This window comes from Pollicipes pollicipes, unplaced genomic scaffold (genome assembly GCF_011947565.3).
Source record: "Pollicipes pollicipes isolate AB1234 unplaced genomic scaffold, Ppol_2.1 Scaffold_4740;HRSCAF=5597_pilon_pilon_pilon, whole genome shotgun sequence".
Lineage (NCBI taxonomy): Eukaryota > Metazoa > Arthropoda > Thecostraca > Pollicipedomorpha > Pollicipedidae > Pollicipes > Pollicipes pollicipes.
The window spans coordinates 11,780,637-11,807,562 of NW_023596545.1; the positions used below are offsets into that span (position 1 = coordinate 11,780,637).

Here is a 26,926-nt window from a genome sequence, read left to right on the forward strand (position 1 = left end):
AAATGGAAGAGTACTTGATGGCCATGTGATCTGAATGTCAGTTATTTCCGCAGAGCCTACTATGCCTAGTACGACCGCGTCGTGGGTGTGTTTCTGTACGTGAGGTTCTCGAATGTCTCCGCTCTGTCGTGTACCCGGATCGACGGACTTGCTCCGCCTGAGCCGGTACACTGTGTACGTCAGGGTAAGGTCATGGCTCTCATGTTCTACGAGCCCTCCACGCGGACCTCGTGCAGCTTCGACAGTGCCATGCAGCGGCTGGGCGGCCGCGTCCTGCACTTCAACGAGAGCACCTCCTCCGTGAAGAAGGGAGAGACACTGGAAGGTATGGATGTTTACATGGCCTCCATACGTCTTAGTACCGGAGTGGAATCAAAAATTCGCTACAACTAGGCTCCGCTACTACCCACTAAAGCCCCAAATTATTATTAGGAACATGAATCTGCCCAACCGGCACAACGCCTCAGCTGACTTCTGTTTTGAAAGCTTCCATATCAGAAATGCTTTGTGGCATTTCAGGTGTATCCGCACGCTAGGAAAATTATCCTCAAGATATGCATGGTAGAGTTTTTCCTTCTACGGAATTTTTGCCATTTGGTTATTTTTTGTGTTGTATGTGTGCTTGTTCGACCGCGCTACCCGGTGTCAGCGGCATTTGGACTGGGTCCCCCCCCCCCTCCATCGGTGGTTGGTAGTTACTCGGCCCTCCGGTGCCGTCAGTCGAGGCTTGATCAGGGCCCAGTATCTTCTGGTGCGTGGTTGACGCGAATGTCGGCATCCCGGGATGGAAACTGAAACTACGCTGACAAATATTGCGCAGGAAATTGAAATAAGAACGATAAACGTCGAGAGATGAAAGAATAATATGATGTAATAGAATAGAAGAGATAAGAAAGATACCCTCAAAATCTCTTAATTCGTGTGTTTTCTATGCACAGCTCCTCCCTCTTACCCCAAATATTTACACGCGACCGGATGGCCGGCTAGAGACCCTTCGCTCGGGTGGGGGTCATTTCGACCCCGCCTGAGATCTCGGGAACTAAGAGAGCTAGAGACACCAAATTTACAAGGTGTGTTGACCTGCACGTGAACTCACTTAGGCTAAAGTTTGAGGGTTCTAGGTCGTGACCTTCGTGTCACATAAGGTCAAATAAAATCGAATTTCATGTTGGCTTCCAAAGTGCCGCCAGAACCTAGATAACTGTTTCACGCTCAGTTAAGCCGCACGCTCAGTTAAGGTCATTGACCTTGTTTGACCTTTTGAAGGCCATGGTGACCAAAATTATACAGACTGCTCTGAGTTTTGCGTTTGAATAAGCGACAAAGATTACGGTGGGCAGTATTTTTCTAAAAACAAAATGCTGACCAGGGTCGTTTTAGGTCAACTGCTTATTCTGGCCTCTAAGAAGTCCATAGAAGATAAATGATGCGGTTCCTGCTCGATAATGTCGAATTGAGCACTAAAAAGTATCCCGTACAGCAAGCCCTAGAGCAATAAAACATGCTGGATTTGACCTTGGTTTGACTTTTCTACGTGACCTTAGGTCAACGTAATTTGCTCATTCACTATTTGTGTTGCCTAAGCAAGCATCTCAGAGGTGTATGGCTTTGCTTAACACTCCGTTGTGGCATCAGATTGAACGGTTCTCTTGCAACTGACTTCGCTGAAATAATGACCTGATTTTGACCTGCCATAGGTCAGCGACCTTACTAGGTACATCTAAATTTGCTATGCCAAACGGTCCGTTATTGACATGCCCCCCCTCACCCGAGCGCGTGTTAGTCGGTCGCCTTGCGGGAGCTTTTTCTGCCGATTGGCTAGTCACACATCCTTTGATGTATGACCTAGACAAATATTGGCCGTTCGAAGCTGCAGATAGGTGAATGGAATAAGACAGGTGGATACGGAAAGATAGAAAATTGGGATTGGCGGAGGGGCTATCAAAGATTTGGGCGTTCCGTGATTTGAACCGGCTCATTCAATCATTTGATCGGTCCTGTTTTTTTATCTAGGATCTAGGATCTAATCTATGAATGTTTTACTTTGGATGAAAGGTTCACACGGGAGCCAAAGCCGTCGAGTATCAGCATCGTAAATTACATTCCCACTGTCAAACATTTGGCATTCTGTTGACCTGCAGCGCCAGCGATTCGAACTTTGTCTGCCTACGTCGGCTTTGGCTTGAGGCTTGAAACGCCTGAGCGCTGATCGTACCGCGTCTCCCATGCGCCACCATGAGGTAAATGCCGAACTTTGTCTGGAAGCTGGCAGCTGAGGCACCTGCCAATCTCCTCAGCGACGCATCTCCAACCAGCTGATGTGTATATGTGTGTGTATGTGCGGCCGGCAGACTCTGTGCGCACGCTGGCCGGGTACAGCGACGTGATCGTGCTGCGGCACCCGACGCCGGCAGCGGCGGCGCGCGCGGCCGAGGTCAGCTCGCGCCCCGTCATTAACGCCGGCAGCGGCGTCGGCGAGCACCCCACCCAGGCGCTGCTCGACGTGTTCACCATCCGGGAGGAGATCGGCACCGTCAATGGGCTCACCGTCACCATGGTAACGGAGGCGTGCTGTCGTGGGGACGGCGTGCCGCGTTTGAGGCTGCGTTGGAGGGTGCGTTTAGCCGTTTCAGGCCTTCGCTGCGTCGTGGTCACGTGTTACGGTGCAGGAGCTCGACGGCGCCGTGGTAGTAAGCCACTGACAGTCACAGCAGCAAGGCACTAGCATCAACATTACTGAGCCACCAATTAGCGTGTTTTGGCCATCAAGATGACTACAAGTGATGCCGCGGATTGAATGAGTCTTAACCGTCTTGACCTGGATGTCAACTAGCCGGGGATTTTGTGGCGTCGGCGGATTTTGTGACCGGCCCGGGCTGGCCTGTCACGCTGTTCATGGCCTTATATCTGTGCCACCACTGATCATGCCGCCATGAAGTTTGCAACAAGGGGCGTTGTCCTTAAAAGTTGAGCCTGAACATTTTCGTGGCACTTCATCCATTTGTATCACCAGGCATCGAATTTCTCAAAAGCTGCCATGTCGCCGCCGCTTCAATGCCTTCACCTCATTTCAAAACGTGAAATGGATTCCTCCTTCACCTCATTTCAAACCGTGAAAAAACTCCTCCTTGACCTCATTTCAAGCCGCGAAAAGACACTCCTTCACCTCATTTTAAACCAAAAAAGATCGCGGATCGAAGAAATGTCCAAATGTGGGCGGCCGCGAGTTGCGGCGACACGAAACCAGTTTATGTTGACGGAGAAGAGAGCGAGCAGCCTCACTGGCTGGCGTGTAGGCTCATGCATGAGGACTTCAGAGCATTATGGCATTTTCAAACCAGATGTATGGTGAAGCCGTATGATACAGCCGAATGGTGCTGTCATATGGTGTTGTAGAATGGCGCCTACAAATGGAAAAACAAGATATGGACAAAAAATACATGGACGCGTTATAAATCGCTAAGTATGAAAAACTCGGCCATAAGACATTAACATACAGATCATGAAGCCTGCAAAAACGCATTAAGCCTTCGATCTGACCACTTCCTCTGGTAGGTCCGCTGGTAAAAGACTGGAAAGTATCCAATGTCACCTGTAGGGAAACCGATCTGAAATGCAAAACGGCTTAGCACGGTTGACTTCAGCATTGACTTTAATCAGTGGCGTCCTTAGCTTGGTCGTGCTTTGCAGCACTGCTAAGCCCAGGCGAGTATGTGCGTGCTCCTGGACTTTGTCTACCAATAAAGATCCGTCTGAACGTTCGTCCCTGTCATGAAGCCGGGGATACGTTTCGCCGTGTTTGGCGTCGGCGTCAGGCGCGGCGCGGTAATTTCCCGTTATCGGCTGCGACATGAGAGGCAGCTTAGCGTCTGGCCACCGCGGGACCATGTGTCAGCAGCGGATGGAGGTGACGTCGAGCTGGGGTCGGCTTAAGGTGAAGGCGGTTCTCTGGTCGTGGTTGCATGAACGCTTGTGAGCGCATCTTTAACGTTTATTGCTGATTCAAATTCATGTGTTGAAAGTTCAAATAATTTGTCATTATAGCTTCCTAACGGCATAGCTTAGCATAGCCTAGCTCCACCTCTGAAGTGCCAGAATGCTTTCACGGGATTCGAAAGTCACGCAGCCTCGCACCTTAGGTCTAGGTGGATTAGTGAAATATTGCCGACAAACAGTCATGATTTCCGGTTTTCAACCACTGCGTTGAAAATCATGGACACCTCCTTGGATGTCTGTCTATCGATCAGTTGCTTATTTTCAGTTGTATGGTGTGCATCGTTGGATCACACCCACAGTTTGCGGCGGCTTTTCTAAATGGATGACCTAGTCTGGCCTCCCATGCCACCAAAGCGGTTCGGTTTGACACTGCCGGTGGTACTTTGCTTGTATAGCGCCGCTGGATCGATGGATACGGCGCCGGTCTGGGTTTTGAGCTGAGCGCCTCCGGGCGGCCGTCGCGCAAGGCGCTTACGGCGGGTTGGAACTATAGAGGCCAGGTCATGCCCCAGCTTAGGTCAGCGACAGAAAAACTTATACAGTATTCCGCGATTTTGAGTGCCGCTTGCAGCGCATTATGTTGATTCCAACTCCGATCCACAGCGGCACAACACAACTTGAGTCGATTCCAACTCCAACTCCAGGATAGGTTGTGGAATCGTGAATTGATTGCGTTGTGCTCGGTTCTTCTGACAACAGCTCATAAATCTGGTTTTTTAGTGGCCTTGGTCATTAAAGAACAGTTATTGACCAGGTCGATCAACATCTGTTCCTCAGACTTCAGCAAATAGCATACACGATGTTTAATTCCGCCGCATATCACTGTATCCTATTCAGTCCGCGTTCAACCTGTCCTGCCCCTGGTACATCCGGCTGCCTAATTTGTACCCACTTTTCATTTAAAGTCTTACCACAACTAGCTCAGTTGACTCAACCCCAGCCTCGATTCACAGCAAAGGTTCAAAAGGATCGAGTCCACCCTGACGCAGTGAACACTTGGTCGCTTCCTGAGTCGATTACGATCCCGGCCGTAGCCGAGCGTCCTATCTGACGAACTTCCGTTACCCAGTTACGCATAACTTCCGCCGGTAGAAACAGAACGCTAGACTCGCGCTCCCATTAGCTTGCCGTGTATCTTAATATAACGCTGCGACTATAACTGCGGCGTTTCACGAATACGCATTGCATTTGCTGGATTTGTGCATGACATGATGTGAAGGTGTAAAGGCTCCTAAAACTGACAACAATATGTCTATACTCCTGTTTCAACCCCCATTTCGTTCGCGCGCACCTTTACCGCCCATTCTTTTTATATGCCTTCCTAAATATCAGTGGTATGTTTGTACCGCTAATGGCCTTACTGGCATTATCCCCAGCCACGCCCGTCTCGATCGCTGTTTGCAGGTGGGAGACTTGAAGAACGGCAGGACGGTGCACTCGTTGGCCCGCCTGCTGACCTTGTACAAGGTCCACCTCCAGTATGTCTGCCCTCCCGGCCTGGAGATGCCGCAGCAGGTCAGTTACCGCCCGCGACTGTGTTGGGATCCCATGTGCTGTACAGAACACGGATCCCAACTGGACCCGTGGCTACGTGGCTTGGTAGTTTCGCAAAACAGATTTCGGGTTCATATCGTGCGCTTGCTTTGTGTTAAGCCACTGTTTTTGCCGATGGATCCGGTGCACGTATGACGGCGGCGGTGGTAATTACTGGCGGTGGATGCTGTGACGGGTCGTTGGAGGGGAGAGGCGCGGTGTTAATCTCGCTTCCAGCCGTAGCACATTCCGCCTCCCAGCATCGCCGCCGGGCGAACCGGTGACAACTCCGCCTGCCGCCGCCAGGTGGTGGACTTCGTCTCGGCGCACGGCGTGACGCAGGACGAGCTGCGCGTCGCTGGAGGAGGCGCTGCCCGACTCGGACGTGGTCTACATGACGCGCGTGCAGCGCGAACGCTTCGCTGACGAGGCCGAGTACGGCCGGTGCGCCGGCCGGCTGGTGCTCACGCCGCACCTCATGACGCTGGCCAAGCCGCGTGCCATCATCATGCACCCGCTGCCGCGCGTCGACGAGGTCAGCGCCGAGCTCGACAACGACCCGCGCGCCGCGTACTTCCGCCAGGCCGAGTACGGCATGTATGTGCGCATGGCGCTGCTCGCCACCGTGCTCGGACGCGGCTAGCGTCGTCTAGTGGTGAAGTAGTGGCGCCATCTGCGGCGGAGATGGTGACGCCCTTTGCGATCACGAGTGGCATATCGTTGTTGGTCGGGATAGTTATGCTCAACGGCAACACATATGCCGTATCTAACGTAGAAGCTCACGATATTTTTTAGCATTCTGTTATGCTGGTGCTGGGGTTTATAAATACATGACTGCATACCGTCATTGTCTTACATGGTGGCGTTCCATGATGCGGGCGAAAGGGTATGTATTACGCCACAAATGCACAAACAGGTGCAGCAGCATCCACCAACGCACTTGACACGCGAGTTATGCCGTAAGGTAAAACGCCGGAACCAAATTACCTCAATTACATCAGGATGACGGGAACAGCAGACCCTGCCACAGCATGGGAGCATGGGCTTCTGGGTAACCTGAGAGCCTCGATATCACTTCTGATCGGATTTTGAAGGCAATGAATTACGGAAATCAGATGTTAGACGTCTGTATGGAATAAATCTGCAGCATTTTTCATTGTACAATGGTTCAGAGGATTCCTTCTAAGACGATAGAATCCCGACACCTCCCAAAGTTTTGATCGGCATATTAGCTCCACAGAAATATTGACGACCCCGTTAACTAGATCGTAAATCGAATGGATCAACATTTGTCTTTTCATGGCCATCTCACGTTTGCCTGAAAAGCCTCGCCATCTGGTCAGAATTGATTAATGAGAAAATAATGTAGCGTTGTTTTGAGCATGTATGCTTCCAAACCTTAGCCACCGAAGCCTCGGCGCTTGGCGATGCCATCTCCGCACGGCGTCGACTCCGCGGCTAACACCCAAACCTTAGCCACCGAAGCCTCGACGCCTTGGCGATGCCGTCTGCGCACGGCGTCGACTCCGCGGCTGACACCCAAACTTTAGCCACCGAAGCCTCGGCGCTTGGTGATGCCGTCTCCGCACGGCGTCGACTGCGCGGCTAACACCCAAACCTTAGCCACCGAAGCCTCGACGCTTGGCGATGCCGTCTCCGCACGGCGTCGACTCCGCGGCTGACGCCCAGACCTTAGCCACCGAAGCCTCGGACGCTTGGTGATGCCGTCTCCGCACGGCGTCGACTGCGCGGCTAACACCCAAACCTTAGCCACCGAAGCCTCGATGCTTGGCGATGCCGTCTCCGCACGGCGTCGACTCCGCGGCTGACACTGAGCAGTGACAAACGGGTGGGCGCAAATCTGGCGTTGAAGCTAGAGGGGTTAAGGAAGAATCTCAATTTTCCCTGTTGTTGTAATTGCTAATCCAACGAGAAAAAAACCTCAAAATTGCAAAACAAAGAAATACAAGCTCGAGTCTGATCTGCATACGGTGTGGATTTATTTTGAGCGGTTTTTAAAGGCATTTTACGACGGTCGTTATCCCGCGCACCGCGTTGCCGTCCAACGACGTCCGGTTTCAAGGAACCTGCAACCCCGAAAAAAACGTTGTTCTTGCTTCTGGGACCGCGTGCGCGTAAGCTCAAAACTTTTTGATGCAATTTTTTCCTTAGTCTATCTTACAAAAGAGTGTTCGTGAATGAACGCCTTCAGGTAAACATGGGCTGACTTTGGACTTCTCCATTTCTGAATTCATTTCGACCTACTCTTTGCAACACTTATAAGACCTATCACTATTTCAGGTTCTTGAGTAGAACTCTAAGGGCCGATAATCGTTCTCGGTCAAGGGCTGAAGGGTTATTTAGTCCTAGCGCGGGGTGGCCTCCAGCTGTCGCTTTGGCGACACGGAAACGGGTACCCTGGTCGAGCCAGAAGCCCTCAGAAGGAAACGTCATATCACATTGGCCCCTCCCCCCTGGCCTGACGCGGGAGGCTTTCTGACCCACGCAGTTGGTCCCGAATCGACGCAGGAAAGCTCATTGACGCCACAAGATATCTGATCCAGTGGTCCAATAATTGACGCATATACTCCAATTCGGCTTAACGGGCTCATGGCTGGAAATGGGCTGGACGGCCCACCGTCCGGTCCGGGGCTCCGACTAACAAAGGACCCTTTTATTCTCTCAATGTGAATTCTCATCATAAAGCTCCTCAGGTTTCCTTTCATTGTCAGAAGGCCTCGGCCAGCGCAAAAGGCCCCTGGCATTGGGGATCCCGTCTTGTCCCTACTAAGCGGACGTTTCCCTGGTCAACGCGAGGCCCTTTGTTGACACAGGACACTATGTTAGGTAACGTGATCCCCTGACCGACACAGTAGCCCCGCATTATTTCAGGGGCCCCGACCAATGCAAATGTCAGGTCCGGCATTGTCTCTGGTTGGAAAATGGGTCCCCTGAGCTCGGACCGCACGGAGGCCACCGTTGGGTGTTGGTGATTTCTAGCCAAAATAGAAGGACGCACTGTCTCAGAGTCTCCAATCGGTGCAAGAGGCCTTCTAACTGGCATTTCAGATCACGGCCTTACGGGCAGGAGTCCTTAATGCGGGGGAAATCTATGCACCACCAAACTCCAATAAGTACGACCAGCCATTCGGGCCCTTCAGCCTTCCATTAGGGCCCTTGATCTTTGGTCCCGGTGGGCTCTTCGGGCCCTTCTTCGGGCCCTCAAACATGGCTTCTGGCGTCTCAGGGCCTCCTGGCAGACACAGGACCCCCCGCTAGGCACTATATGGGCCGCTGACAGACACCGGCATTGTTTCAGGGACCCCGACCAATGCAAATCGCGGGCACGGCCTTGACCACGCTTGGTGAATGAGCCCTTAGGGCCCAGATCGACACAGACCAGACTGTCCAATGTTGGGGGTATCTGGCCGAAAAGAGGCCCGCACTCTCCTACAAGGCCTCGATCGATGGAAGAGGAACTGTGACTAAATCCGAAGTCACAGCGCTACAGTCGGGGGCTGCCTTTCTTGAGACCTATGGTCAGTCCTTCGAGTCCTTCGGCCCCCCTCAGGCTTCCGATTGGGCCCTTGATGCTCGGTTCTGAGGGGCTCGAAAGGCAGCTCAGAACATAAGGGGGGGGGGGGCACGGACCCCTGGCCTTGTGCCCTGTGCCTGTGCCACTTATCCTGCCTGAGAGCTCTTGGGTTCTCGACGCCACCGTGCCCGGCGGCGGTGACTCCCGTACGTATATGCCATATAATATGCCCTACAGCATATTTGTACGTAATTAACAAATACCAGTTTTTTCATTAGGCGTTTAGCGAACAGCACTCGCGCTGTTTAAAATGTCCTGCCACGGATTAAGGACACTTGATAATTTTACTTCAGTTTACTATTTTTATTAACAACTTCACTAATTTGGTAGCTTTTTTAGAGTTCGTTTATCGCGCATGTGCTACAGTTACAGTGTTGCAGTCACCTTGGTTGCAGTCTGGTTGCAGGCGTAGGGCGCTATGTAACGTCAGTTACGCTCAACTGGTGTCCGTGGAGGGGCGGCCATCTCCATTTGCGTTGCGAAGACCGCTGAGAGTTGAGTGGGAACACATTTTGACCACGCCGAATCATTTCAAGGTGCGTTCTCGGCCCATCTCATGTTTTCATCCTGAAGCTGTGTGTATTGAAATCCTGGTCAATCTGGAAAGTGCAGTTTCCATGCTCATTGATAAAATTGATAAATCTCCATCATTGATTATTAGTGAAGGCCTCGAAATATGAATTGCAAGAGTTTGTGGGCTTATGATGTTATAGTAATGAATGTGAAATCCTGCAGTTGTTCTTTGGGTCACTTCTAGTGTGTTAGTACTTACTCATTTATGTTACTGAAGGCACCAGTTTGACCTTAACAGGAAAAAGCTATGGGGCTCCTTTGAGGTTTTTCTTAAAATTGTTGCCTGTGGGCAAGCTGGATAATGGGAATGTAATTGAGCAGCAGCTCGGTTTTAAACTTTACAAAGGTCTTACAGGACTTACTAGTATTCCTTCCTCTTCTTTATGGATCTCACATCTGCATACCATGGCAGGATTTCACAATATCTTCTTTGGACACATGTGGGGGCAAAGCATACAATTTTGGGCAGTTTTTCAGAGTTGCTTTCAGACAAAAGTCATGGAATTGAAACATTAATTGTATCACATTATGTTCCATTTTATACAAAACTGGGAAAGTCACAGAAATTGAGCAAATCTGATGTCATTTCATGGTTTGGGATAAGGCTAACAAAATGTTCAGATGGGGAAGTTTATGATTCAGTCTGCCTCAAACATCTCAATGGCATGTTTGCCATGGTTTGCAGATGGGTGCATATCTGATATTGAGAGAAGTGGTCAGGGTTGGCACATACACATGATAGCTCCATTGCCTTGACATCTTAATTTTTTTGTAATTCAGGCATTTTTGTTTTTTTATTATTTATAGCATGTGTAACTATATTTTGTGATATATATTTTGTTACTGGTGCAAAGAAGATCAACAGCACCGGGGTAATATGATTGCGCACAGTAAAACCTTTGCACACTGAGACGCCACTTGATGCTGAAGATCTTGAAACATTGAATTTGGAAATCTTATGCCTTGTTATATTTGCTATTGGATGGAAAACAGTTAACAATTATTGCCTTCTACCCTATCTTTAAAAGGAGTTGTTTTCACATTTCGGCTTCCCAATTGTGCTACTCCTTTCCCCAGTAGTGGAATATTATGGGGATTGTGGCAAGAGAAACATGCTGAAGAGCTTGGGAATAATGCAATACAAACACTGTGCAATGGGCGTGTTTTTATATTTGATGGGGGCACAGTATTCCCCAACTTTGGGGAAGAAGTAGGCTTCTTGGGGAGAAACCAGATTTTTTAGGACATTTTGAGATGGGGCTTAGTCTTTTTTCCTGCCTAGGGTCCACAACTTGTGTTGTCAAACTATGCTCTTGGCTAATGATATTGTATGGAAAAAGATTACTTGGTGACTGACCTTGCATGGGTCTCTAAATCTAGTAGGTGTGGTCTTGCACCCTGCACAGCACCAGCATGGTGGTTTAAGATAGTCTTGTCCCTGACTGCTGAAAAGGGTGCAAAGTGTTGTCTGACATGTTGAACCCACTGTGCTCAATATCATGGCTTGACTTATGGGTCTTGCCCCCAGGCACTTTCATATCTGCAGTTAACAGGTGTGTGTTAGTGCAGTAGCATCCATGAAATGGCCAAAATATGTTTTATTATATAATTCTGTGAGCACGAAGATTGTGATACTGAAATTGTAAGCAAAAAATGAATCTGGCTCAATTTGGTCTTTTTGGTGTGCTTAGGTCATCAACAGTCATCATGTCAGCCTCACTTAACATTCATTTGTAGCTTTTTATCCTGCAGAAAATACTTGTATGCTGTCTTCTGAAAACAGAGACCATTTCAGAGGTCTCAGGCATCTTAAAAGGCTTCACATTGCTCAAAACATGGTGTTGTGTTTTCTCAACTTGGTATTGGGGCATCACCAAAATGAGATGTTTTTCTACCAGCTTTCATGTGGCTCTAATATACTGGTAATCGCTTGGATTTCTGTACAAATTGGCACCAATGGTTATTTGGTGCCATCTGGCACAGTATCAGCTCAGTCTGGCGTACCAGTCATGACATAAATAGCCTGTGGCTATTTGTAGGGCTTGATGTGGTGATTGTATACATTTATTGTTTTTGCTCCAATCAAAATGCACAAAGCCCTACCACACATTATATTTTCAGATTATAAATCCTTTCAGATGCTAGCATTAACTGGTCCTGCAAACGTAAGTAAATTAACCCAACAAGCCAGAGCAGTAGCCACCATACTACACTTGCACAGCTTGGCAAGTGGCAAAAAATGTATCATACAAAATGCATTCTGTTCTACCCAAGGGCTGTTGATGTCCAATACACAATTTTCGTAAATGGATGGTAATCAGGCCCCCTTCTAAGTCTTTAACTGGTCCTTTTTTAGCCAACTGCATGCCTCATCTTTCATGGCTGACTAGCTCTTGCATGGTCAGTGGCCCTTTTCAGCCAGAACAAACCTGTGGCGTTTTTTTGTGTCTGGAATTATCTTGAGTGTAGCAAACACTGCAGTGAGTGTCCCGGCCATGGCCCGTGACCTCTATCCATCGCGTAATGTCATGTCGCTGCAGCACTCGGAATTCAGGAGATAACCAATGCTGAGGCAAGCTATAAAGGCCTCGAGCCTTGCAATCCGTTGTCCCTTGCAGCCCCTTGTCAACCCGTTGTCCACGCAGCGTTGGCATGTCAGTTGCCCTGATTCGTATTGCTCCACACGAGAGTCACACTCGTGCAGCCCACCAGCCGCCTGATCCCACGTCAGCTGTCTGTACCCAGGCTGCCCTGAGACCCGCTGAAGCCGGTGCAGGCGCGCCCCACGAACGTCTGACACTGGAGCCGGGGATGGGATGACGGAAGCGATGAGGTGATGGGGTTCGCGTGGAGCCGGCGACCAAGTCCTGTGGCCAGTTGGCGTCGTTGCGCTGCAGGATCGACCGGACTTAATGCTGTAGCATTCGCTTCGCTGCTATATTCGTAGAACTGATGCTGTTCATGGTGGATTTCACGCACCAGAGATCACTTGATGTCAATTTCTAGAGAAATAGGAGTGATTATCAATGCAATAGAGCCGCCTGACAAGAACCAGACAAATGCTCCATTTCGGTGATGTTCCAATGCCTAAGTGGATTAAAAGGGCTATGTTTTCGGCCATGGTAAGGCTATTTAGACACACGCGCGCTCTCGAATGCTGTTTTTGTTTTGGAAAGACAATGTACGGAAGGCGTTGCTTGCAGAATCAAAAGTTCATAATGGTTGTTACGTGAGGCTGATACGATGGCCCTTGACCGATGTCATGAGGTTCCGTTTTCCGAATCGGGCCAGATGAATTTTCTTGCTGCGGCCTCGTGCAAATGCTTGCGATTCCGGTAATGTTTATGTTGATAGCGTTTCGTTTAGTATGTGTGCTGCGGCGCTCAGAACATGCTAACCAATACAACATCATATTCTAAAAACGCTTCGAGGCATAACTCGTTTCCCATGGGTCAGAGGGACCTGATATCATGCCAGATGGATTTTATGCATCAGACAACACCCGTTTTTAATTTGCAGTGAAATCTTAGACATGGTCGTGGAAGTCGTACTGCGCTGGGTGGTAGGCTGCATCAGTATGTTTTGCCGCCTGTACTTTCCTTTTGTCCATCTCTAAGTAAATGTTGAATGGGAAAATGATGTAGTTACGGTACCCTAGAGATGTGTAAGTGTTCGAAATCCCAAAATTCTGGGAGCAGAACAAAGACTGCTGCCTGAAACCCCTTACGGAACTTCAAGGATCTTCTCATGCAAAAATAAGAGTGAATTAAAAAGTGAAAGAGGTAAGAAAGACTTCCATGAAAGACTTTTGGAAAGGGTGTCCTTTTTATCGAATTGGATTTTTAATGTTGCACATGTTGTACAGCTAACAACGAAGCATTGTGTCATGCAGATGGCAGCTGCTCCCGCCAGCCCGACAAAAGAGACCAGCGACAGTGAACCTGAGCACCACCGAGTGATCATCATTGGCGGTGGTGTCAGTGGCCTGTCTGCTGCCTCATACCTAGTCAAGAATGGCATCACAGACTTCAAGCTGCTGGAGGCCCGTGGTCGTCTCGGTGGCAGGGTGGTGGCCGTGACTGTAGGTAAGATGGCGCTGCACTTCAGATGGTGCTTGTTCCTAGGACGTTATTGCCACGTTTTCAAGACGGACTGGGTCTGGGTCCCGGCTAGCCACCGGCTGATTAGCTGGCCCGCCCTGCCTCCATCCCCCCCCCCTTCCTATGTGTTTGTCGTGATCTGGAACACATGGGGCACATCTGGTCGTACTCGTGGTTACTGGCTGGTGCGCTGACCTGTCTGAGTTATTGGCTTCTTGCCGGCTGTGATGACCGGTAACCGCTGGCATCGGCCACTCTCAAGTTCAGATGTCGGAGGGTTGAACCAACCGTGGTTTACATTGCGGCGCAGAAAATGTGCACAACAAAAGGCTGCTGGTGACGCGGAGGTTCACGGTAGGATGGTAGGATAGGGGCTCCTACAACGAGCACTGTCTGGCGTAGCCTCTGATCCCAGAAAGGCATCCAGTCTGGTCGAGGCTAGCCGGACTACGGGTTGTCGTTACAGGGCCCGTCACCGGCTGCTAGCCAGCTGGCGGACTGGCAGCGGGGGCTTCTTCAATCAAGTGAAAATGCGAACTTACGCACTCTGGTCTGTGTCGCGTGAGTTAGACGAAGATTAAGTTAACGTGACAGTCACGCCCTATTTGTCCATGCCTTAAAGCTGACACCAGGTAAAATTGGCTGGGCTCCGGCTCCGATGCATCTGCTCCACAGTTTCAATGTGCTTGGCTAGTACGCTTAAAAAAGAACAGCCCGCCGATGTCTGATGACCACTTTGCTGGGTCCCATGATTTTTGTCCTTTGGATCCTGACTGGAACTGATCCATATTTTAACAGACTAAAATCAGTTCAAGTTACCCCACAACCCCAAGGACCTAGTTAACTCTCACAATTCTTGGAAATCCCCTGAAGCCAGGCAAATCTTGGAAAAATTTAATGTTCAACAACAACCCTTCCTGCGGCCGGCGTCTAGCCAAAGCTGCTAGACTCCGCCTGCGGCTAATCAGCCGAGCGATGGCCGGTCGGCTAACCGGCTGATCGAGAACCAGCGTGGATTGAATCAAATCTCAAAGGACAAAGGCAGACAAAATACTAACAGAAGGGCGGCCAATGTTCTGGTGCTCATCATAGTCTGGCTGTGTGCTGACCTGAGCGGACCAACGAGCTGCGCGGTGTGTGCTGCAATTGACCTGGAACTACTCCTGTTCAGGGCTTGGCATAGCTCGACCGGGTGGAGTGCCCGCGCACGGCCGTGCGGAGTGACGGAGGTTTGAACTTGGCTGTCGGCCAGTGTCTGGCCGTCGCTGGCTGAGGTCATCCCGACTGTCTGGCCGTCGCCGGCTGAGAGCAGCGCGACTGTCTGACCGTCGCTGGCTGAGATCAGCGCGACTGTCTGGCCGTTGCTGGCTGAGACCTGCCCCAGTGTTTGGCCGTCGCCGGCTGAGATCAGCGCCAGTGTTTGACCGTCGCTGGCTGAGATAAGCGTCAGTGTTTGGCTAAATTTGTCTGGTTTGACCAAATATTGTGACGGTAGTCACCTCACGCTTCCCAATATGGACATATGGCGATGCCACGGGCCGGCGCAGCGGTGGGGTCACGTTGCGCGTCCTCGCGGGGGACGGCGGGGCGCAGGGGCTCCGACCCTCAAAAAGGGTGTGCTCCTCCAGCCCGTGGCACACCCTGTCGAGTCCGACACCGCGGGGATTTATCCGGCGAAATCTCTTGGGGAAGAGGGGATGAACAGGTGAAGTCAGTCTTGTGGAGCGAAGGGGATATCTGTTATAACTGTGCAGAAGAAACGGCTGCTTTTGAAATCACTTGATTTTCTGGACGTTTTCCATTGCAATGCTGCGCGCCTGCATGGCGATTGGCGACATTTGTTTTTCCGCGGACCTAAGGAGAGCAAATGTCGCATTTTTTTCCTGGCGTAACGACCGTATGTTCACGTAACTCCCCGATCTTGAGCCCAGACGTTTGACGAGTCCCCATTCTCCAGCCATCTGTAGCCATTTCATTAAGCAGAAATGCTTGTTGGCTCCAGACAGGGATGTGCACAAAAGAACGCGCGGTCCGTATCGTGTGGCCTGCTGTCTTAGTAGATGTCGTAGCCATCACGGAATCGGAGCTCTGGTGGTTGCAACCGTGGATATTTCAGACCAAATATTTGCGCTGCCACGAGCAGACGTCGCGTTCACGCGCCCTCGCCAGCGTTGTTTATTGATATAAGGCGTCAGTCAGTTTTTCTGCCTGACGGTGTCCACGCCGTGCAGAGAACATATTGCAGACGAAGTCATTGGTCCCATTAACATTTTCGTCTTGGAAATACCGCGCCGCTCTTTATCAATGCTTACGCTCATGTTCATAGCTCAGTGCTCGGCGCCGGAATTTTGATTGTGTGAGCCCTCGAGCATGGGTCGTCTGTGTATGTGCCATCTGGGAGTGACAATGCATGGTTGCGATGGAAGTGTTTGAGACATGAATGGATAGACTAACAGAAGAGCACTGCGCGACGTTTTGAGGGAGGCGTCTCAGGCAATGGTTCAGGCTGCTGACCTGCGCCTTGGGGGAACCCTACCGGAAGACGTCACTTGTTGGGCCCGTCATTGCCGGATCGTGCTAGTGTTGCTGTGCTCTGTGTGAGTGGTGAGCCGCGCAACACGGCTAGCGGGCGCCTGAGGAGGAGGTGGCCGCAAGCTGCCACCATCGACGGTGTGTTTATCACAACCTGATAAAAGTGCAGAATACAGCCTGCTTTGGGTATACCACACATAACTCCACTACTCTACTATGGTACTATTACCACTATACATAAATCTACTACGGTACTCCACATAATGCGAACATTTTGTGGAGCAATGCCAGGTTACAGCGTTGACCTACCTTACTTGCCTTACGTTGACTTACCTTACGTGTCGCTTGTTAATTTTCGTGACGTTTTCGCGAAGTGCGTTGGCATCAGTTACGTTGACTTACCTTACGTGTCGCTGGTTAATTTGTCGTGATGTATTCGTCAAATGCGTTGGCATCAGTCAGAACGATCTTATGACGACTATCGACTTTTATTTTGCCCTCACCACCCAAATTGGAACGCAGCACGCAGACAGGCCCGCCATTGGGCCACGGCCATGACGCGCGACAACCCTGGCGCGCCACAGACCGAACCAAGACGCGGCGCGTCGGCTCGGCCTCACTGGGCGGACTCCATGGTGATCTTGACGCCGCGCGCCTCCAGCCGCTGAATGAGCGTGGTGTCGGCGAACGCGGCGCCGGGCGGCAGCACGCCGCCGCGGCCCGGCATGCGCTCCGTCTCGCGCAGCACGCACACGGCGCACTGCACCACGCACAGCGCCGTGGTGAGGTAGGCCGCCTCGGGGAACTGCAGGCGCAGCGTGAGCCGGGCGTCGGGCGGGCCGCTGGCGCCCGGCTCGCGCCAGCCCTCGCCCTCGCAGACGACCTCGAGCCGCGACTGGCGCAGCTGGCGCGCGCTCGGGCCGCGCCGGCTGATGAGGCCAGCCGAGAGCCGCTCCGGGAAGGCGCGCAGCAACCGCTGCCCGCCCGGCACGAAGCAGAGCAGGCCGAACAGCACGGCGGCGGCGATGATGGCCAGCGCCCGCCAGAAGCCCGACACGGCCACGTACTGCTGCAGCTGCACGGGCGGCAGGCCGCGCTGGCGCAGTCGCCAGGCCTGCGTGCGCGCGTGCACGAACACGTCCGGCCCCAGGAAGGGCACGCACCAGCGGCCGCCGAGTGCGCGCGCCCGGTGCAGCAGGCCGCGGTGCGCCAGCCGGTGGCGCGGCGCCGGCAGCGGCTTCGGGAACAGCCGCTTCTGCAGCCGCAGCACGGGTAGCACGCACGCCGTGCCGTGAATGCTCGACACCCACGTGCCGTAGTGCACGCCGGCGTAGCCGTCGGCGCCGTGCTGCATGCGCAGGTAGCAGCGCACGCCGCTGAGGCCGCCGGCCATGGCGTGCTGCAGCAGCAGCGAGCCTACCTCAGCCGGGATCGAGTCGAAGCCGCACGTGCTGACGCAGAAGACGCGGCGCCGTTCGGCCTCGTCATGCAGCTCCACCTGGCAGCGTTCGATGAAGAGTCGCTCGCCGCAGATGTCCAGGTAGTGCGTGCCGGCGCGCAGGCAGGCGCGCACCACCGGCTCGCCCAGCTCGTAGAAGGGCCCGGTGGTGTTGATGAGCACGCGGCTGCGCTGGCACAGCCGGTTCAGGCTGACCGTGCTGCTGATGTCGGCGTGCAGCACGCTGACGTCGGCGCTGATGGTGTCGCCCAGCAGCTGGCGCAGGCGGCGCGTGTCGCGGCCGGCCACGCCCACGCGCAGGCCGAGCTCGCCAGCCACGCGGCTCAGCTCGGCCGCCACGTGGCGCCCGGTGAAGCCGGACGCGCCCAGCAGCACCACGTCCAGCCGCTGCTCCGGCTCCGCGCCTGCCGTCATGGCGGCGGATCCTGAAGCCAGGCGCGGCGGAGGGCGGCGCGGTACGGGTCTCCGGACGACGCGCTGGCGCGGGAGGATGCTCGCTGCCGGCCTGGCGGCGGCGTGGGACGCGTGACGGAGGGCGGCGCGGGAGCGTGGACTCCGCTGAGGGCGGACAGCGCGCGTGACGCTCGACGCGCGGCGCGGAGCGGTGCGAGGCTCGGCCGAGGGCGCAGCGGCGAGTGAGCGTCGCCTGCCGGCCGGACCGGCCGACGCCCGGGCGGCTGACAGGTGGCGGTCATCAGACGGCTGCCGTCTGGCCGGTGATGACCAGCTAATCGGCGCTGATGGCCCGGACGGGCGGCGATCGATCAAGGGACAGGCGAGCGAGCCTGCCCGCGTCGGCTGGCGACAGGCCGGGGGTGAGGGGTCAGGTCCCATCAGCAGACTGACGCTTCGGACGGGCGGCTTGGGGACAGATGCTGGTGAGGGCACGCTGAGGAACCTCACGCACCACGGGGATGTTCTCGTGTGTTCGACATAAGGTTGTAGCAACGGTTTGAGAGACCCGACCGGAAGGTGAGGTAAAGCGGTACAAGCAAGAAGGGCCTAAAGCTCCTTGCCATGACTCATAAGCATAAGCACTGACAGAAACATCAAGCGTACCCATAACATATCCACATGGTTGCTTTATACATTTGCGCAACTAGTACCTCCTCGTATATTGCACGTAGGATACTCTCAGAACGCATGAAGGCAACTGGACCGGGTTCATGGGCGGGGAAACGTGTCAGGTAGCCTGTGACAATCATCGGAGGGAATAGGCCCTACACTAAACTGGCGTGTGGTTGGTAGGTTGGACGGGGTGCTAACGCGACTGTCCCGGGATGAGGGGGGGGGGGGAGGCGGTACACCGGCAGACGGCCTGATTGGGGCGCAGCTCACCGCGCGCGCAGACCGGTGAGCGGGAGATGGCGAGGCTGCCGGCCGCCGACGCCGCGGTGCCCGACCAGAGGTGGCCGGTCTCGTGCGCGTGCTGGGCGACACCCCGCCGGGGCCGAGGTGTGGGGCTGGTGACGTGCTCTCCATGGGGGCAGCTCACGGGGTGTGGTGTGAGATGTGTCTGCCTGTCCGGCCGGGGTCGGGCGCTTCTGTCAGCCTCACCGGAGTATCCATTACGTGCGCGTGGCCGACAGCTGACTGCCATGACGGTGTCTGGTGTTTCTGATTCGCACCCGACTGATTAGTTTGTCCCGGGCAATCGGTATCCTGTGGCAACATCGCGTGTTCCACATATTGGCGTGCGAGTGTAGCCGATGTCCCGTGACGCCCACGCCGTGACCTCCGGCTGGCGCGTGCCTGGCCGGCCGGCGCCGGACCTGACCGTGGCCGCCGGCTCGCCAGACCACCTGAAGCTGCAGCTGGGCGCCATGTGGATCCACGGCGTGCTCGGCAACCCCATCTACGAGCTGGCCGTGAGCTGCGGCCTCATCAGCGCCGTCCAGCACCAGCACCAGCGCCGCCTCATGGCCTGCAGGGAGGACGGCCGCCGCGTACCCTTCCACATCGTCGAGGTCAGCAGAGACGGCTGCCGGCGCCGGCGGGGTGACGCCGCGAGGTGGCGGCAGCGGCGTGTCTCCTGGCTGCTGCCGTGTGGGCGGCAGCGTCCGGTGTGACTGTGCGTTCGGTTGCGCCGTGCGATGTAAGAGCCAGGGGGAAATCCGGGTGCGTGCTTCGCGAATGGAGTGCTCCTATCCAACGCTCCTAAGGCCGAAGTCGAAAAACGAGGGTACTGTTATGAATAGCGCGAACGCTGGCACGCCATCTACTGCTCGGAGATCGGTGATGCGATATCATGGTTGATGCATCTGCCCGCCGCCCCCCCCCCCCCCCTTCCTTGTGAGCATCCCCACATATTGAGATCTTCTCCATGTTGTGCCCAGTACAGCAGGGCTTGGCCGCCACCCCGCCTGACGTCTGGGCGTCGGCCGCGGCTGTCCGTGGCGCTCCGCTGAGCCCAGCCTCACCTGCGGCCGCCGTCCGCGCTCCGGCAGGAGGTGTACGAGGCGTACGAGGCGTTCCTGGACCGCTGCACCGAGTACTTCCTGTGCAAGCACGAGCCGCCCGACGGTGTGCAGTCGGTGGGCCAGCACGTGCGGCTCGAGGTCGACCTGTACCTGGCGACGCTGCCCGAGCGGGAGCGCGAGGTGCGCCGCCGGCTCTTCGAGTACCTGCTGAGGCGGGAGGCCGTCATCTCTGGCGCCCACTCCATGGATGAGGTCAGGGCGGCGGCGCCCGCGCGCGCGCGCAGTGCGGTGGAGGTGCCGAGGAAGTGGGATGGGGTGGGCGGGCGTGGGGTTGGTGGGTCGGCGCGTCTGGCCTTGTTACCACAGTTTGGCCACAGTTAGGCGACGGTGCAGACGTGGCGAGGAGGGGGAGGGTCACCAGGATCTGCGACGGTGGAAAGGACTTAGGTGATGAATTAGATTGATTGATATGATTCCTTAGGGCAGTATTTTAGGACCAAGTACCACCGCTTACCAGTCTCCACGCACTGCGAGCACACTACAGCCGCCGCGAACGCCGATCATGGCGTACCTAACATATCAATGAGCATATCATATCAATCATAACATATCAATGTTAGTTTGGTTTCCTCGCCGCCGAAAGCAGTTGTCTCGGCCACGTGTCGTACCTATCCACTCAGCTGCCCGTTCACCGTGCTACTGCAAGTACTGCTGTGGAGCAGAACATGTCACTGTCCGGCTGGTCGGTGGGAGGCAAAGTTGAACTACTTTCCCTGATCGCTACGCCGCGGAATATATTCATTAGGCGGTGTCGTCGTGGACAAACTGCGTGCGATGCTGACGGGCAGGGGTGGGCCTAAACCCCACGAGCCAGCCCCCCGCATTGGCCGCACATCTGTGGTAGTGTCATGTGAGACAATGCACTGCAGCTTGCTGATATTTGAGGTTCTTTAATAGCACAGGCTGCTCGCCCTTCGTGTGGTGACGTCATTAGCTTAGCAGACCTAATTCGTCACGCACGTTACGTATTTGTCTGTTCGAAGTCGGAGCAGCTGTCATTTGGACAGCACTGTGTGATATGCTGTGCGATTTGAATGTTACAGTCGTCGTTGGCGGTCTGCCGCGTCCATTATTCTTCCGCAGCGTCAGCGCCAGACCAGTCCCGGGATCGCTCGTCACTAGCGCGCTGCGTCCGTGCTTCCTGACTGACATGCCCCGCCGGCGTCCAGGTGGACCTGCTCGGCAGCGGCACCTATTGCGACCTGCCGGGCGGTAACATCCTGCTACCGGACGGCTACTCGTCGATCCTGGGCCCGCTGCGCGAGGGTGTGTCTGCTGACCACGTCCTGCTCGGCCACAGCGTCAGCCGCGTCGACTGGCGCCGGCCAGAGCACGTGGCCGTCACCTGCGAGAACGGACGCCGCCTCACCGCCGACCACGTGGTGTGCACGCTACCGCTGGGTGTGCTGAAGGAGCGCGCCGAGCGGCTGTTCGAGCCGCCGCTGCCGGCGCGCAAGACGGCCGCCGCCGCCCGTCTCGGCTTCGGCACCACCAACAAGATCTTCTTGGAGTACGAGCGGCCGTTCCTGCCGGCGGACGTGACGGAGCTGCTGCTGGCCTGGGAGCCGACCGACGAGGCGCTGCCGCTCGCCGAGCGCTGGCAGCGCAAGATCTACTCGTTCGCCAAGATGTCGGAGACGCTGCTGCTGGCCTGGGTGGTGGGCGAAGAGGCTGAGCACATGGAGACGCTGTCGTATGACGAGGTGGGCCGCGTCTGCACGGAGGTGCTCGCCAAGTTCTTGGGCGACCCTTGCGTCCCGCGGCCGAAGCGGACCATCTGGTGAGTGCCGGCGACGCCGACGGCACGGTCGGCGGAGCCCACGTCTGAGTGAGTGGGTGAGCGCAGAAGAATGGTGTATGGGAGAGTAGGCACGTTTGCGTGGAAAACGCTCGTTAGAGGAAATGCTGCGCTCTTTGTGCGCGGCGCGTTTTCGACAAAACGGAAACAGTAAAAACAAATAGAAAACTGGTTTGGACGTTCGGCGAACAACGGAAATCAACCTAAAATCATTGGAGACCTTAATTCGGGGCAGAATTTTGTGTCAGTCACTGGAACATGTCAAGGTTTGGCAAGCGTGTGGCGGCTGTAGACAAAACGACAGGTCGGTGCCTTTGTCCTCTCATTTTTATTTATTCATCCCTACTTATATTTCGGTCGGTGTGTATGCGCTGGTCAAGTCATAAGCTGTTGCCCGTTTTTATCCTTTTCTGTACCCGACATGCCGCGGCGCTGCTTGGCGCCCCATTCCGATGTAACATTCAAAAATGGTCATATTTGCACCATTCAGACATACACACACGATTCCAGCTCCGGGTGGCGAAGTCAGCCGTACTCTCGAGGCTCGTACACCTACGTGAAGACGGGATCTTCTCAAGACGACATCTACGCCCTCAACGCGCCGCTCTGCTCCGAGGACGGCCAAACGGTCTGTGAAAGGCGTACAGAGGCAATGCCGTTTACTCTTTCGCTCGCAGATGCCTGGGCCCTACTGCGCGATATTTTCACTCGTTCTCTGTGCCCCCGAGCTAAAGATGCCGCTCTGTCGGCTGCCGTGGGCGTGGAGAGCCTTTCCAGCTCATGACCCCGCTGCTGTTGCGGTGTATGTCGATGTTTTGCGCCCCCTCATTTTCTCCGTGAATTCCTCTGTGAAGTGGTTGGTGGCGCCCGCAAGCTGTCAATCGAGTTAATGTCGCTGCGCCGCGGTCTGCCCCCCACCCCCTCCCCCAGCCTCGCGTGCCGTGCCTTCCCCTCTGACACGGCCGCACCCCCAGCACGCGCGCCTTGCCATCCCCTGATGTCGCCGCACCCCCAGCCTCGCGTGTCACGCCGTCCCTCTGATGTCGCTGCACCCATCCATCCACCCCATCCCCGCCGCCGCCTCGCGTGCCGTGCCGTCCCCTCTGATGTCACCCTATCCCAGCCTCGCGTGCCATGCCGTCCCCCCTGACGCAGCCGTGCCCCCCAGCCTCGCGTGCCGTGCCTTCCCCTCTGACATGGCCACATCCCCAGCTCGCGTGCCGTGCCGTCCCCTCTCATGTCGCCCTACCCCAGCCTCGTGTGCCATGCCGTCCCCTCTGACGCAGCCATGCTCCCCAGCCTCGCGTGCTGTTCGCCGGCGAGCACTGTCATCCGAGCTTCTACTCCACGGTGCACGGCGCCTACCTGACGGGCCGCAGCGTGGTGCAGCAGATCCTGGCGGCGCCGGCCGCCTCCGCCGCGCTCGAGCCGGACGCTGAGGACGCCGACCTCAGTGCCTGGGTGGCCGGCATGGGCGTGGCATAGTGACCGACCCAGGAGGGGAGGGGCAGTGGTGCAATTACAATTGGTGCGTATGTGGTGGTCCCAATCACAGCTGGTCTGTATGCGCTTTTGGTGCAAACAAGTAGTCTTGGACGCAAGGTAGGTCTGCTTTGAGATATTTCTTTGTCACGTGGTTGCTCCCCGAACCGATGCGACTGGTACCGCCTCTGCCAGCGGGGGCGGCGCTCAGTTGGGCTGTGATGCCGGCCAGTAGGTGTACGGGCCGACGAGGGTCAGCTGTAGGGTGCGATGTGCGTCGCATTTAAGACGCGCGCGGACGCCTTGCTTTTGCTGGTATGCCGCGGGTTTGTAAGCGGAAGCTTCATGGTCATGCATAGCACAAATGAATCTGACGCTCGACGTGATGCCCGTAAGGAGGTAGCGTATTGCCAGAGCGTCGCGCGATGCTGCGTATTAGTTACCATTTATTTACAAGTCACTGCCGGTGTACATGTGCATGCCACACACACACGAGTCGCTACTTCTCCACCTGGGATGTGCAATATATGGGTCCTAATTACAATTTGAAATACATGGACCAAGCCAGGGCTCGGTATTTTCCGTCAGCTACCAAGCGCGTTACTCTGCATATCTGGCAAAATTAGCCTCTGCTGGGTTCGTGAGTGCGCGCAGTCAGAGCGCGCTGTTATGAAACGTTCCCGCGCGCCAGCGTCTGGTGATGTGGTGTGGTGTGGGACCGCTGAAGGCCTCCGGTTGACGCGGTGCAGTCAAACACGGCGCAGCAGCGCATGCGGAGGCGGTTAGTAGGTGAAACACGGCGTGGCTCTTGCAAGCGAGATCTACAGCCGGGCTCCAGGCGCCACGGTCATGACCTGGCAGACTGCACACGGGGCTGGGCCGCCGTCGAGGAGCTGGCGCCACCTGTCTGGGGACTGTGATCGGCGGTCGGAGGAGGGAGGGGTGGACGGCCCAGTCAGCGCCGGCGACTCCAGGGGACGGACGCTGCCGGGCGTGTGCCCTGGTTCCAGGCCCATCCTTCCGGGGGATTCTGGTGCGATGTCGCTGGGGCGCGCTGCGCTCCGAGCCACCCACCCTGCCGGCCGCCGGTGCTAAGGGTCCACGACCCTGACCTCCAGCGACCCTAAGAACCACGACCCTTAAAGCCGCCGGCCCTGGTGGCCACCACCCCCGGGGCGCCACCTCCGACCTCGACGAGGCGTGTCAGTCGGCGCCCAGCCGGCCTCAGAACCACGACGTCCACGCGGCCAGCGCCGACTTGCGCACCATACAGAGCGCGTAGCCGGCGCCGTGGCCGCGCGAGCCGGTGAGTGCCAGCAGCACGTCCACGGAGAGCACGAACAGGAGCAGCGTGCCCAGCAACAGGCCGAACCGCGTGCGCCGCGACTGGGCCCGCCACTGGCGCTCAGAGAGCCGCTGCTTCACGTCCAGCCGCTCCTGCAGGCACTCCAGCTGCCGGCACGGACGCATGGGCTCGGATGGGGACGCTGGCCAGGCGGCGGCCGGCACCGGTGCGCTGTCTCCAGTGACGGAGGCGCACTCCAGCAGGACACGCCTAGCGGAGCTGAGCATGCTGCTGCGGGTGTTTTAGCACGATTGGTTCTGCGCATGGTTTTGCAAAAAGAACATTTACAATTGCCAATCTACCTTTGGACGTTCATCGACTTTGAGCTGAGGGGTGTACGGGTTACCTTGTCGCTGAGGTCCCTGATCTGCATGCCGATCATGACGGACATGCCGTCTCTTTTCGCCGAGTCCAACACGCAGCGCAGCTTGTGCTCGAAACGCTGATCGTTCGGCAGGTTCTGTGGACACACGGCAGTGCACATTCGTGGCCAAACTTGGGTTTGTTGGCTGCAGGCGTGAATGCGCAGTGAAGACTGGCGCTTCAGTGCTGTAAACTTGACACCAAGACCTTGGTGCTGCCGAGTTTGCCACTTTCGCCAACCACCGCCGACTTTGGTGCTACCCAGTGATGCATCGGGAGAGAGAGTGTGCTAGTCATTGCAATTCTGCCTCATCAGACGTCATTTGGACCAGTAACATTTGACAAGCCTTTGGTAAGGCACCACGTTGTCCCATGGGGAGGTCAGTAAGTAATTCATCAGCCAAAGCCCAAAAGCGCCGCGGTCGCCGCCGGTCAGCCACCTACCTTCCAGAGCTTGGCGAGATCCTTGCTGCAGAGGCAGTCGTTTGAGACGGGCGTGGCCAACAGGAGGAACTTGTCGGAGACGATCTGCTGCGCAGAGAAGCCCTCACAGAGCGCCAGCTCGATGGTCACGTGACATCCCGGCGAGACCACGCCTGAACTGGGCTTGACGCGGAACTTCTCGGGCGATGTGGTTTTCACCTGGTTGGATGAGAACATTTGACCATCTGGCGCTGCGTACGGCGGCCGCAAAACGTGCTTGCCAACCGGCGAGGTTTTGAGTGACTTATGATGCGGTGAATTGCGGTCAGTGATTAATCACAGCGAATGATCTTTGGATGGCAAATGTAAAAAACGTAACGCAAAATATATTTTCTTATGATGCATAGCATAGGTAGTGGCAAAGTTCATGGTGGTAAATGCCTGCTGTCAGGTTGTATGGTTGATAAGCGTTATGTAAGCGACTCGGATGAAAAATAACCAGTTGCCATGTTTTTTATGGGATTGTCACAAAATGGGGCGTGTCTATGCAGGAATGTTAATATGCTTGTTGGGACGTATTTACCTTGAATGCAACAGACCCGGCATTGATGTTATTGAGCGTCAGAGGAATTCTTGCGTTTGGTAGGTCGCTGGGAAACCGGACCTCCTCCCCAGGCGATACCGTCAGGAGGTCCGCTGCAAAGTAAAGTCACACGGCGCTTTGATACAAGTTAAAGACATCTGTCCCTAATCGTGTATGTGTTAAACACCTTCGTGTGCAGTTTTTAAGCAATTATGGGCGATGTATTCATCGCTTCGTCTCCTTCGCCAAGTTTGCCTGTCAAATGCTTGAAAGAATCATACTTATATCATCCGGCGATGATCGGAAAAATCAAGGCGTGCAGAACGTAACTTAACCCAAAGTTTTTCATTGACCACACAATAATCGTAAGCTTTGTTCGAGGAATAAAGCGTACCCAAAGGCAAACGTAGTTATGGCGAAGGCAAAAGCACAACTCCCTTACCAATCTCAGCTGCATCGCATCCCATGTTCGATTCGTCGACTCGTTTTCGTTCTCGATTCACGTTTTGGATTTTACTGCGAACTACCTGTCGTGATATTGTGCGTGTTAAAGTCATGCATGAATCAGCGTTTTACGTCAGCGTGCGTATAGACTGTCAATCAAACGCGTAGGTTCACTGATTTCTACAACTCTCCGAGGTCTTAGGTCCATGCCTGTGCAGAA

At 55.0% G+C, this 26,926-nt stretch overlaps 3 protein-coding genes across 4 annotated transcripts in view; 2 read left to right on the forward strand and 1 right to left on the reverse strand.

The window, feature by feature from the left end:
* Positions 1–6,376, forward strand: part of LOC119097924 (CAD protein-like) — a 110,652-nt gene extending 104,276 nt beyond the window's left edge. Inside the window, 5 exon segments of the mRNA XM_037220869.1 lie at positions 184–325; positions 2,352–2,557; positions 5,401–5,511; positions 5,836–5,883; positions 5,885–6,376. Of these exon segments, the coding sequence (XP_037076764.1) occupies positions 184–325; positions 2,352–2,557; positions 5,401–5,511; positions 5,836–5,883; positions 5,885–6,172 (795 nt within the window). The 3' untranslated portion in view covers positions 6,173–6,376.
* Positions 6,377–9,534: 3,158 nt separating this feature from the next.
* On the forward strand, positions 9,535–24,116 carry LOC119099129 (spermine oxidase). 2 transcript variants are annotated; one of them, XM_037222216.1, is made up of 7 exons: positions 9,535–9,660; positions 13,590–13,782; positions 19,586–19,755; positions 20,236–20,460; positions 21,438–22,048; positions 22,577–22,694; positions 23,366–24,116. In XM_037222216.1, exons 2-7 carry the CDS (start codon positions 13,590–13,592, stop codon positions 23,549–23,551), a joined length of 1,503 nt encoding a protein of 500 aa, XP_037078111.1. In that variant the 5' UTR covers positions 9,535–9,660; the 3' UTR covers positions 23,552–24,116. The 2 variants fall into 2 exon arrangements, with proteins under 2 accessions (XP_037078111.1, XP_037078110.1); XM_037222215.1 differs by lacking the exon at positions 9,535–9,660 and having other exon boundaries at positions 13,584–13,782.
* A 101-nt stretch (positions 24,117–24,217) lies between these two features.
* LOC119099130 (motile sperm domain-containing protein 2) lies at positions 24,218–26,926 on the reverse strand. Its single transcript, XM_037222218.1, has 5 exons — positions 26,705–26,926; positions 26,263–26,375; positions 25,701–25,898; positions 25,240–25,353; positions 24,218–25,000 (listed from the first exon to the last, which is right to left on the reverse strand). The coding sequence occupies exons 1-5, from the start codon at positions 26,817–26,819 to the stop codon at positions 24,773–24,775; spliced, it is 768 nt and encodes a 255-aa protein (XP_037078113.1). The 5' UTR covers positions 26,820–26,926; the 3' UTR covers positions 24,218–24,772.

Excerpts from the sequence above, each read along its gene's own strand:
- LOC119099129 (XM_037222215.1), top strand. The coding sequence starts at position 13,584 with ATGCAGATGGCAGCTGCTCCCGCCAGCCCGACAAAAGAGACCAGCGAC. Across the intron at positions 19,756-20,235 it reads TACCCTTCCACATCGTCGAG|GAGGTGTACGAGGCGTACGA; the intron begins GTCAGCAGAGAC and ends GCGCTCCGGCAG. Across the intron at positions 22,695-23,365 it reads GCTCCGAGGACGGCCAAACG|CCTCGCGTGCTGTTCGCCGG; the intron begins GTCTGTGAAAGG and ends CATGCTCCCCAG.
- LOC119099130 (XM_037222218.1), bottom strand. The coding sequence starts at position 26,819 with ATGACTTTAACACGCACAATATCACGACAGGTAGTTCGCAGTAAAATC. Across the intron at positions 26,376-26,704 it reads ATGCGATGCAGCTGAGATTG|CGGACCTCCTGACGGTATCG; the intron begins GTAAGGGAGTTG and ends TTTACTTTGCAG. Across the intron at positions 25,354-25,700 it reads ATCTCGCCAAGCTCTGGAAG|AACCTGCCGAACGATCAGCG; the intron begins GTAGGTGGCTGA and ends GTGTGTCCACAG.